At 37.8% G+C, this 12453-nt stretch overlaps 3 protein-coding genes across 3 annotated transcripts; 2 read left to right on the forward strand and 1 right to left on the reverse strand.

Moving 5' to 3' along the window:
• Nucleotides 1-1424: 1424 nt before the first annotated feature.
• On the reverse strand, nt 1425-4989 carry LOC101311609. The gene is made up of 3 exons (XM_004306767.1): nt 4924-4989; nt 4596-4814; nt 1425-1832 (listed from the first exon to the last, which is right to left on the reverse strand). Exons 2-3 carry the CDS (start codon nt 4776-4778, stop codon nt 1755-1757), a joined length of 261 nt encoding a protein of 86 aa, XP_004306815.1. The 5' UTR covers nt 4779-4814; nt 4924-4989; the 3' UTR covers nt 1425-1754.
• Nucleotides 4990-8866: 3877 nt separating this feature from the next.
• LOC101301915 (receptor-like protein 12-like) lies at nt 8867-9679 on the forward strand. The gene has a single exon (XM_004308346.1). The coding sequence runs from the start codon at nt 8867-8869 to the stop codon at nt 9677-9679; it is 813 nt and encodes a 270-aa protein (XP_004308394.1).
• A 180-nt stretch (nt 9680-9859) lies between these two features.
• Nucleotides 9860-12151, forward strand: LOC101302212 (receptor-like protein kinase BRI1-like 3-like). Its single transcript, XM_004308347.1, has one exon. The coding sequence runs from the start codon at nt 9860-9862 to the stop codon at nt 12149-12151; it is 2292 nt and encodes a 763-aa protein (XP_004308395.1).
• The last annotated feature ends 302 nt before the right edge of the window (nt 12152-12453 follow it).

Raw genomic sequence — 12453 nt, forward strand, 5'->3', positions numbered from 1 at the left:
TGGAGGGTTGATTATTTTTTAATTATTAAGTTACCTGTTGGAGAGAGGCAAGTGGAGGAAAGAGAAGGGAGGGTGCGGAGTCTGAACCCGAACTAGGGTTGGCTGGTTGGGTTAATGTTCCAGTGGTTTAGGGACCACTGACAAAAGGGTGAGCTTCCTTCTGTCTGGTTAAGGACTGGGATTTTGCCATGTGACTATTTTGGTTAGGGTAATGTTTTTTTTTTTACCCAGAAAATACAAAAAGGTAAATTTTGTTTGCTAGTGTGCACTTGGTAAATAAATGGATGAAATATTACCGCATGAAGGTGGTTCGGGGTTTATACGAGTTTAGACGATGAGTGATGTTGAGGGCATTGAATTTGTTTAGTCACGTTAAGCTAAGTACTTTGGTGATTGATCATAGTCTAACATAGACGGAAGATTGTGATAGTGAAATCTACACTTCTCAATCTGCTATTTACATTTTTTTTTGTGTTTTTTTTATAGAGATTGACACGGTATCTTTTAAAGATTTTTTGTTCATGTTATTAAAAGACAAGATCTAAGCTATTGAAAAATATTCATGAAGTGTAAATTGTGAAACGGATAGTGTGAATTTTGTTTCTTATTGAGGATAGTAGTTTAGCTTATATCATTTTGAATAGAGTCCATGAAATGTTTCAAAATCTTTAACCCAATAGTAAGTTAAACCTTTGATTAAGAAGATAAGAGGACGAGCTACATCACCCTCAAATCCTCAAATAACAATTGTGGGTTGTCAAATCAAGGGGTTTCTTGCCATGGTGATAAGTCACGAGTCATGACAAATCTAATCATAAAAATAAAAGACAGGTGAGACTGCTCAAATTGGCAAAAGGCCAAAGGACCAAAGAAGACTCATATGGGGAAGGTCTTTATGTTGTGAACCGCACTAGAAACAAAGTTGATCACTAATAAATATGCCTACAAAGAAAACCTTTCCCTGCATAGAATTGTTTGATTTTTACACCCAATGAATGAACTCAATGGACAGCAGGTTAAGGTTTGTCCATCCATTTTTATTGACTGTTGAAAAGACAATATCACCTGCCTAGATGAATATGAAGGCAGCAAGAATAAAGAATAAATGTGGAAGAACCTCACCTGCAGTCAATTAAGAAGCTTCAGAATTCAGATGGCCAGAAACGGGCATGCAGAACTGCCAAATGAAAAGTTGGAAGAGCAGTGCCCATGAATAGAGAGTGAACTAAATCTCGAATCTAATTCCATTTGGGTGATGCAACAGATGAGTTCTGCCTCCCCCTTTCTCCTTTTATGTTTGTCCCGAAACAATGGTTTAGGCTTTAGAGGAACCTCATAGCCTTTCAATTTATTCCCTGTCCTATGGATGGTTATGCACAACGCCGTCAGCGGCACAGCAGACAATTCTTGGAATGGAAGATATAGACTTTAAACTTCATATTATACATGCATATTTTGATGCTTAAAGTTTGAGGCTATCAGCAAAACAAGTATGAACAGTTCAGGGATCTTATTACTTTAAGCTAGAACGCGAGTTGACAATTTATTTTGGCAATTGATTGTATAGCAAGTCAAAAACTCACACAATGAGTCATAAATTCAGTACTGTTGAAGTCTGATCACAAAAATGTCTTAAAAGGCTGCTCGCTTATAATCTCAGCAAACAACTACCACAAGGAATAATTTGCATCCTGGAAGCTTTAGTTACACAACCTCCACCTGTACTTCTTTTACTGGATGCTCCAAAAACAAACTCAGTAGTCGTCCTTCTTTCCAAAGTTCTTGCACCACATTTGTGAAGGAATGGGGCGAACTGGGTGATGTGGCCGTTGCTGCAAAAACACATAAACCCATTAGAAGTGAATATCAAAAGTGTAACAAACTTCAGTCCTAGAAAGGATGTGGCTCAAAACAATTCAAGAGGAACAGCATCTATTCCCACTTGGAATTTTTCTCCTTTTGACAAGTAATAGTAATTTTCAAGCCCATGCACTATTGAGGATTATTTCTGAAGCAAAGAAAGCATCCAAAAGAAAAGACGTAGATACAAAGAAACCAAAAAGATGGCTGACCGGATATTCAAGAAACCTCCTTCAGCCATGATCACAGGGCAGTAATATGAAACCACATAACGTCTTTTATTTGTATAACCTTTTCGATATTTCAAAAGCATAGCAGGACTATATAACATAACAATTTCCTCAATGTCATTACTTCTTGGCATTACTTCAACAAGGCCATGGCAATAATCCTTGCCAGCTAGTAGCATAAAAGAAGGCCAGCATGCCTTAGCCACATTATTATTGGGTTGTTTGTTAATGGCTTGCAGATCTAAGCACAGTTTCATTACTGAGTGGGCTGTTTTGAGTCATGACTAGGGTTTATTTCAGATTCTCCTATCTTTGATATTCGATAGCTCTGAGTAAAACAAATCAAAAAATGATTTGTAAATCAACAAGCTTTTGTGTTTAGCAGTTGAGCACACAGTAGATAAACATGTTTTCTTCAAATTATACATGGATGAAGCGATACTAAACCTTAGCTATGCCAAGTAGTATGCTTAGCACCAAATCAATGTTAAATAACTGTAGATGACTTCTTTTTCCATGACAGTTATTTAATTCAGAAAGCAAAAGCCGATATTTATTTGAAAACCAAAACAATAATGAAATGTATCACCATGTGCACCAAGTAAAACCATGTAAAAACCAATAACCAAATAACTAAACAATGTACACAGTTATTATAAACAAAAAGAACGCAGTTTAAGTCTTTAACAGATAGTAAGGTGTGATATTTTGTATCAATAAAAAATTGTGAACGAAAAGAAACTCCAGACTTAAACATCTTGCAGTTCGTTGAAAAATGGTGGTAATTTTTCACACTCCCTATCACTCCATATACTTCCTTTTTGTTTTTAAACCATCTATATATATATATATACATCTTACCTCTTTCCCAAAACTATCCCCGAGTCATGACTCTTTCAAGAAACGACCTTTTGATAACTTGCACATGTTACTCAGCTGCTTAATGTGCTATGTTTCACAAATCATGAGGTCATGCTGGCTGAAAAGTTCAAACTGTGCGCCGAAATCTAAAGTTCATCTTCACTCTAGTAAGTCTAGGTCTCATTACTACCTTACCTTTTCAAATATCCAAATGCCTAATTTGAATCCTTAACATATCTCTTCATACTCACCCCTCAATGAGTTTCTATCTGAAATTCAATTTACCCCGTAACTCAACCTATATTTTTAACTTACACATACTCAGTTGTAGCTACCAAGGGTTTCCTCTTTTGACATCCAAATTAGTCATCAGCTTAGCAGCCAAGACAATCCTTAACAATCAATTATCCTACACTAAACTCACAAAACCAAAAGCAACTTTTCAAACAGACAAAACCCAATTCAAAGTCTTTCTGGTAATTGTGGACACAGACTAGTTGCCTTATCAACATTTCAATTGCCGAGTTTCCCATTCAATCGTTGCATTCCTTCCAAATTCATAACATGGTTCCTTTTATACACCTGCAGCCACTGAATGGTTATGCACGAGACACCCAATTCCGTCCGGCAGATGGTTAGTAAGAAGATGCAAGAGCACTGTAACTCTGAACCTTAGTCCATTAAGGTTGCTGGGTCTACTGTGATGAGGTTGGGTACAGAAGAAAAGACACATGCTCTGAGGGTTTAGGTACTACGATGTTGTCGATTACAATGTAGTTTTGAGCTTCAAACCTAGAGAAAGTAACGGTGACCCCAGTCTAGATTCAGATCAGTTTTGGAATGGGAAGAAGAATAAGATCAATATATTGAAAATTTGGAAAACAGAAAGGCAATGTGAGCAGTAATAAGGCAGTGCGGAAAGTGCAACCCAGAAGTAAAACCATTTCTAGTATTCATGGTATCTGACACTAGCAAGGTTTGTTGTAGATATTGCAAGTGTTTGAGATAGGAATAGATTTCATTTCAAATGAAAAGTAAGTGCAGAAACCATGTCAACCAACGCCTACTTAAGTGAAAACGGTACTTGGGAGCGAAGTCTGTCCTCCAGATGATCTTAACCGCTGGGTTTAACAGGTACGTCCTCCAGGTTACAGCATCTTCACAATCTGAGAACTCTTCATACATCTCCTAAACTCTCTTTCAAAACATTATCCAAAATCCAACTTTTCATTGTCTGCTACCAAGTGTTCCTAATTCAATGTTTCGGTCACTACACCACCCTACACTCATCTGTTCACTCGATGATTCACTCTATATTGTTGAGCAAGACCTTGTCATCCACAACTTGACAAGTCTAAAACCGCTGAACATTATCACATAAACCAAACCTAACTTCACACTACGTAAACCACTACAAATACTTGATTTGCTCATTTAAACAAACCAAAACCCTACACCTCAACTAAAGCAATACAACATCAAACTGCCTCAGAGCTCATCTGGGTCCAAAATTCACAAGTCAAAACTCAATCTTCACCTCCTGGGTCTAACCCTACAAACCCAAGATCCAAACTTTCCTACATTTCTAAACATAAATCCAAAAAAATCCAAAACAAAACGACTTAGAGACGAAGATGAACAAACCTCGAGCTCGGCAGATTTCATAGCGATGGGAATGCAGACGAGGAAGACGCCGAACATGGCGATCGCGGTGTTGCGCTTCCAGTGCTTGGGCCTGCAGTAGGGCCCACCGCTCATGCTCCACACCTTCGCCCTGAAGTCACCTCCGTGGGCCCCTTCCCCGTGAGCATGTTCGCCTCCGCCCATTGCTCCGATCACCGACTCTCTCTCTCTCTCTCTTCTCTGTCACATCAGAAAAAGCAAAACCCTAATTAGAATATGAGTAGCGGAATCGTGAAATTGGGATTGGAATTTGAAGAAGGGGAGGATTGGGATGCGAGGTGAGCTCAACCTGACTAAGGGGATTGTAGAGCTCGAAGATGACGATGAGCTTTGTTTTGGGGACTATTGGGTTTTCGTTTTAGTTCCCTTTTCAGTGAACTCTCTGGGTACTGTTTGTATTTTAGGGTCGGGTATGGAGCTTCGGGCTGGCCCAATTTTGTTTGTTTGTCCAAAACATCCCATTTATACTATATATAAGTAGTATTTACATGTTCATTAATTGACCAAATATACTGATTATGAATCTCTTGGTTAATTACTGTATAGGTAAACACTACTGTATATTTATACTACATACTAAAACAGAGTTTCCTTATGTTTTCGGGCGGGCCCGAAATTACATATTTGCCCTTACTGTCATGGAAAATCTCAGTTTTACCACATACCAGTAAAAAACCGTTTTACCCTTTCTCGCGAAATTATAGGGGTGCGCATAAAAAACTGTAATCTCGAACTCGTCCCGAAATTTGCCGGGACGAGTTAGGATTTCAATCTCAAAACGTGAGGCCCGTCCCGTTTATATATAACGGGACGAGACACGGGACGGATAATTCAAGTCTCGTTTAGGCCCGTCCCGTCCCGACTATTTTAATGATTGATTTTTTATTGATTAAAATGTGATTTGAGCATTTCATTTAAGTGTTTTGATCTTAGCTCTTTGTTTCTTTAAGTTACTAGATTGTCTTCAATTCAATAACAGTGATGTTTAATGCTTTAATTTGTTGATTGTTGTATACTCTCTTTTTGCATCCTAGTAGTGATGACAAGTTCAGAGAAAGTAAGTAATATAAACTCTCTTTTTACATCGTGTTGTACTTGTAAATATTTTACAAGTTGTAAATATTTTAAAAGTACTTGTTAATACATAATAGAGTAGAGAACACTATAAAACTATAAAACTCTTTCTTTGGCTTATAAGTTTATTTTCAACTTTTTTATCCGGGATTGGGCCCGTCCCGTCCCAACCGGGATAGGGTTCGGGTGGGATGAAATCTAAAAAACGCAAAACTCGTCCCATCTCGTCCTGATTTCAATGTCCGGGACGGGTCGTGGGATTAGCTCTATCCCGTCTCATGCCCAGCCTTACAAAATTACATATTTACCCTTCTTGTCATGGAAAATCTCAGTTTTACCATAACCCAGTAAACGACCATTTTATCCTTTCTCTCATAACTTTTTACAATTTTACCTCTCAATTTTCAGTTACTTTTCATTAGAGTTATGAAAAAGATTATTTTACCTTTCTCGAATAGCCTAATTACAGATTTGTCATGCTTCCACTCTTAACCCGCAACAACGCGCGGGTCGCTGCCTAGTTATATACTATTTGTCAGTTTCCTTAGGAACAACGATTTTGGCTTCAAAATTACAATTATGTCTTTATGTTTTATTTAATCACATAATTGTCATTAACTCTGTAAAATGATTGTTTTGCCCTTCGTTTTCATAGAAAAGATTTATAGAACTCCTTCATATCTCTTACATCCTTTGTATCAATATAGGAATTGAAGAAAATAACCATCAGACTTTTGGACCCGCAACAACTCGCGGGTAAAAATTTATAGTTAAACCATAAATGAAAATAAGATGCTCTTCAGTGAAAATGGAAAACAACATCGTGTTGTGCGCCAAAAGTAGTGTAGTGGAGGTCGTAAATGTTGGTGCTAGCTGCTCGTCACGGGGGAAGAAAAGATTCTACTACAATGAGTTAGAAAATAGGGAAAATGAAAGGGCCCTTAAAGTAAATAGAGAAAAAAAAAATCAAAAATCAAAAACCCTCGTGAATATAAGTATCGTAAAATTGACATGGGAACTGTCCAGACTCCAGAGTCCAAACCATGCATATACAAATAGAACGGTGGCTTATGTGCCAATTTATTACAATCTGTGGGTGCATAAGAGCATTATACACTTGAAAACATCCCTCAACATTAAGTTGATCGATCTTATCTTGAAGAGTTTTATCATTTTGAATTAAACTCATCAGATGTGCAGTGTTCACTAGTGGATAGATGAACACTGTAGAATGAGACTGTCAGATGGAATTTCTTAGCCTAGTCCTTTGAAGTTTGAATGACTTAATGTTAATCCATTCTTGACAAATACTAAGTATCAGAAAGATGAAAGACAAAGAAAAGATAGAGAAAAAAGTTTTATTAAACGGGTAAGGCTAGGGTGTGTTAATGCATATGATGTATCAACTTTGTCCTCAAAGTAGTAATATTAGTCTTTAAAATTATAATATGAGTCGTTAAAGTTGTAAAAAAAATTAGTTACAACATTAGTCCTCATTTGTCTTTAAATTTGTCCTTAAAATGGTAATTGAGTCCTCAAAGTTGTAATACGAGTTCTCAAAGTTGTAACAACACTTTTTTAATCACTTTGAGGACTCAATCACCACTTTAAGCACACATTTTACCATATTATGAACACATGATTACTAATATTGTAACTAGAAAATTTTACAACTTTAATGACTCATATTACAACTTCGAGAACTAATATTACTAGTTTGCAGGTCCGGACCTGAGATTTTCGGACTTGAGTCGAACTCTCAAAATTGGGCCCTCAAATCAGAGTTTGCATCTTTATTTATTTACTTATTTTTTAAAAACTAATAAAGGTTTTCGGGGACTAAAACTTTAAACTTAACATTTAACTATAAAACAACACTATTTTCCATTTTCTTTTACAGCATGTTACATCATATGTATGTGGTTATAACAATCTTGTATGGGTCCATGACCTTTCCTTTACTTTAAGTGTAAAAAATAGAACTCTGACAACAATTGGTTGGTTTATCAAAGTAATATGTTGTTCTTTCCTGTGTATTACTGACTTTACTGACTGTTGTTGCATTTAAAGAGCTGTAACTTTTTTTCTGGGCTCCTTCGATGTCCGGGACCTGAGTCGACTGGCTCCTTGGACTCGCATCAAATCCGGGCCTGCTAATTTGAAGACTCAATTTATAAAGTTGATGTATCACATCATTCATAAGTATTAACACATTATAGAATTGTTCTTATTAAACTAAGTTATTAAAAAAAAAAAAACTAAAGTAATATAAAGACAAATAGTACTTATTGCAGAAAATTAAAAGAAACCAAACGAGGATATAAGCATCTCAGCAGCAAACTATAGCAAAGCAGACATCACGAGTTGAAGACTTATGAAACATGTTGATGATGATGGCAATCGAACCAACATGTCATAATGCAAAGAAGACCAAGTTAGGGATGAAACTACTCATGAAACTCATACCAGGACCAAGGAAGAGAACTTCAGGAGCCTAAATTAGCTTACCGTCCCGTCAAACACGAGAGCACTAGAACGCCATGCCATAATTACAAGCCAACTAATGAGTGGAAACTTACCGTAATCACCCAGTTAATTTATCATATTTATGTAATGCTACTGTTTGATTAGTTTACTACTTCACTATATCTAAATGAAGGGAGAAACAACTGTATCGTATTGGCATTTCAGCTTGTTATTCTATACTTCATATGTTGTTTTGCATAAGATCGAATGACTAAAAAGTAAAAACTATTTTTCGGATACATTCTGCTACAGGCTTGCTCTCACAGTAGAAATTTATCCATGAATTGGGTGTTCTTAAATTTTCGACCTCAATTGGATACTCTATTTCAGGAAGGAAGCGTCAGGGTCCTCCAATTCTCAAAGCACGCCTATGCGTGAGTTCAAGTGTTCAACTTTAGGGTCTTCAATTCGTCCACATACGTACATAGGCCGTGAGATTTACTCTTAGGATTATTGTCAGACCAAGACTTTGTCCACTTAATTAACTAGAGTAAAAAACACTTGGAATCGACCACAAATCTCAAGGAGGGCTTCGCCAATTCCAACTTATAAAATGCCACCATAACCTTCAAGAGTTGTTCACTTAATTAACCTCACTACCTCAGTGTACGTCTCTAAAAAGTTTATCCAAAATGAAAACTAGTTGGTTACATTTCTTCCTTCCCTTGATCACTACTCTCTGGGTCAGTAGTATCATCATCCCAGCAGCTCACAGCCAGTGTATTGAAGACCAGCAACTGTCATTGCTCCACTTCAAGAAAAGCCTCGTGTTCAATCATTCCATCTCCACCAAGCTTGTTTCTTGGAATGCAAGTAATGATTGCTGTTCTTGGGTTGGCGTCACTTGCAGCCGTAATGGGCGTGTTCTGGGTCTCGACATCAGCAGCGAACACATCTCAGCTGGAATTAGCAATTCCAGCAGTCTTTTCCATCTTCATTATCTTCAAAGGCTCAATCTGGCTGACAACCGACTTGGCAGCGACTCTCAGTCGATTCCATCCGCCATCGGGAAGCTCTTGAACTTGAGGTACCTGAATTTAGCTGATAGTGGTTATCAAGGGCAAATTCCCATCGAGATATCTCACTTGAGGAGGTTGGTAGTTCTTGATTTATCTAGCAATCAAGCTTACTCTTTAAAACCTGGAATTCCAAATTTACACATGTTGATTCACAACCTCACACAGCTTAGAGAGTTGTATCTTGATGGTGTCCATATATCAGAACAGGGGAGTGACTGGTGCCGAGCCGTATCATCTTCCCTTCTCAACCTCAGTGTCTTGAGCATGTCCTCTTGTGATCTTTCAGGCCCTTTTCACGAGTCCCTTGCTAACCTTCGGTCTTTGTCCGTGATTATTTTGGATGAAAACAATATCTCTGCTCTAGTTCCAGGATTCTTTGCCAACTTCTCAAACTTGACTATCTTGAGTCTCTTATATTGCGGGTAGCAAGGAACATTTCCCAAAGAGATCTTTCAGTTACCTTCTCTACAAATTGTTGATCTTTCAAGTAATTTCGAACTTGTTGGTTCCCTGCCAGAATTTTCAAGCAAAGGATCTCTTCAGTACCTAAAACTAAGGGACACAAAATTTTCAGGGTTATTACCAAATTCTCTTGGTAGCCTCAAAATGTTGTCCACCATAGATATTCGAGAATGCCATTTCATGGGACCGATCCCCAAGTCAATGACAAACCTTACACGATTGGTTTCTTTGTGGATGGCTCACAACAACTTGAAAGGTCCAGTTCCGTCATTCAATGGGGCTAAGAATTTGGTGGACATAGACCTTTCCAACAATGGTCTAACAGGTACTGTTACTTCCACCAACTGGAGAAACCTTACCAAGCTATCATCTCTTTGTCTGAGATTCAATAAGCTCGATGGGAATATCCCATCATCTCTGTTTTCTTCTACCTGGTTGCAGTTTTTAGATCTATCCCACAATCAATTCTCTGGTGAATTCCCTGAAATTTCTAACGTGTCTTCTTACTTGCTGAATGGTCTTTATCTTCGAGTTGATTTGAGTCACAACTATCTAAAAGGGCTGATACCTACGTCAATCTCTAGTTTGCAAACTCTTGACAGTCTTGAGCTGTGTTTGAGCAGCAACAATCTTGAAGGGCAGATACCTATGTCTATCTTTAGCTTGAAAGGTCTTGTCACTCTAGATCTTTCTTCAAATAATTTAAGTGGCTCGTTTCCTCTTAATCTTCTACACCGGTTGAGATATCTTTCGGTATTTGATATTTCGCACAATGACTTGATTCTTAGCCATGATTATACCAATTTCTCAGATCCCTCATTTTCCGAACTATATCAAGTGAATTTAGTGTCATTAAAGTTGAGAGCCATTCCTAATTTCTTGAAAAATCAATCTAACATGGTGAAGTTGGACCTTTCAGATAACAAGATAAGTGGCAAGATACCAAACTGGATTTGGAGTTTGAGTATTCTTGTCTACCTAAATCTTTCTTGCAACTCCCTAGATTCTCTAGAACTTCCATCAATTAATCTTACTCATGTAAATTACCTGGACCTTCATTCCAACCAGTTTCATGGGCAAATCCCAACCTTGCAACTACTTCCCAATGTCATTCAACTAGATTTGTCGAGGAATTATTTCAGCTCTATCATTCCGAGTACCATTAGACATGTGCTTCGTTACACTATATTCCTCTCGCTTTCGAGCAATAACATCAATGGGACCATTCCAGAATCATTATGCAATTTTAAATTTCTTCAGGTGCTTGATATATCCAATAATTTTTTGAGTGGCATGATTCCACAGTGCTTAACTAACATGAGCGGGCTTGCAGCACTCAATTTAAGGAGGAATAATCTTACAAGTGTTGGTGAGTTCTCTCATAATTGCAGTCTGAAAACACTAGACATTAGTGGAAATCAGATTCAAGGCCGGTTTCTAAAATCTCTTGTCAACTGCAACCAGTTGGAGGTTTTAAACCTTGGAAGCAATCTGATTGCAGAACCATTTCCATGCTTTTTGAGGAACACATACACATTGCGTGTCATTGTCTTGCGATCCAATAAATTTTATGGGCGCATTGGATGTCACAAGACTAATGACACTTATTGGCCTGTGCTTCAGATCATAGACCTGGCTCAAAACAATTTTAGTGGTGAAATACCTGGAACAGCTTTGACAACATGGCAAGCGATGAGGACTAGCAAAGACAATGCCCCAGCGAAGATCAGAAACCTTCGATATGGGAGAGTTGGTTATCAAGTAGACACAATCGTGGTTACCAACAAAGGTCTAGAAATGGAGCTGTTGATTGTTTTAACTATCTTCACCTCCATTGACTTCTCATCAAACAAGTTCATTGGATCGATACCCAAGGAAATTGGAGAACTCAAATTATTGTATTCCCTCAACTTGTCGAACAATGCCTTCACAGGTTCAGTTCCATCATCATTAAGCAACTTGAGTCAGCTAGAGGCCTTGGACCTCTCGAAAAACAAACTGAGAGGTCAAATCCCACCGGAGCTTACAAAACTCACTTTTTTGGCATTCTTGAATCTTTCATATAACGAATTGGTCGGGAGGATACCCAGCGGGGCTCAATTTTCAACATTTGATGCAACTTCTTTTGAAGGAAATAAAGGATTATGGGGGCCTCCTCTAACAGCAGATAAAAGAACAGTATTCTCGCCGAAGCCTGCTGAAGGAAACCATTCAAATCCTGGACATGAGATTGATTGGGATATTATCTGTCCTGAAATTGGGTTTACATGTGGGTTTGGGATTGCCATCGGGTCACTTTTGTTTTGCAAGAGATGGAGGAAATGGTATTACAGAGCTATGTATAACATGCTTCTCAAGATATTCCCTCAGCTGGAACAAATATTGGGTCATCACAGGAGACATGTTTACGTACATCAAAGATACTGGAGACGTTGAAAATGGTTGTGAAGAATGTGAAGATTAAAGCAGCTGCTTGTTGTTGTATTGGTTTGATAATAAGGAGTAGGATTAGATCCATGCTTTGTTTATGTGTATTTTCTTGTAAGTAGTATCTCAGTTTTTCATTTTATAATGCATGAAAAATAAATGTGAAAAAAATGTGTTCGAACTGTAATGTATGTAATTTGATTTCCTATGTGTTTATTGAAGTTGTGCTGAATTACAGTGAACTCCAGACTTGCTTGTTGGTGGTTTTTATAAGCTCATCTTTGCTAACTTTGCAGGCCGACTGAGCAACT

Source organism: Fragaria vesca, linkage group LG7 (genome assembly GCF_000184155.1).
Source record: "Fragaria vesca subsp. vesca linkage group LG7, FraVesHawaii_1.0, whole genome shotgun sequence".
Lineage (NCBI taxonomy): Eukaryota > Viridiplantae > Streptophyta > Magnoliopsida > Rosales > Rosaceae > Fragaria > Fragaria vesca.

Coding starts and splice junctions, on each gene's coding strand:
- LOC101311609 (XM_004306767.1), bottom strand. CDS start 4,778: ATGGGCGGAGGCGAACATGCTCACGGGGAAGGGGCCCACGGAGGTGAC. Junction 1,833..4,595: donor TGAAATCTGCCGAGCTCGAG/GTTTGTTCATCT, acceptor GTGTTTTTGCAG/CAACGGCCACATCACCCAGT.
- LOC101301915 (XM_004308346.1), top strand. CDS start 8,867: ATGAAAACTAGTTGGTTACATTTCTTCCTTCCCTTGATCACTACTCTC.
- LOC101302212 (XM_004308347.1), top strand. CDS start 9,860: ATGTTGTCCACCATAGATATTCGAGAATGCCATTTCATGGGACCGATC.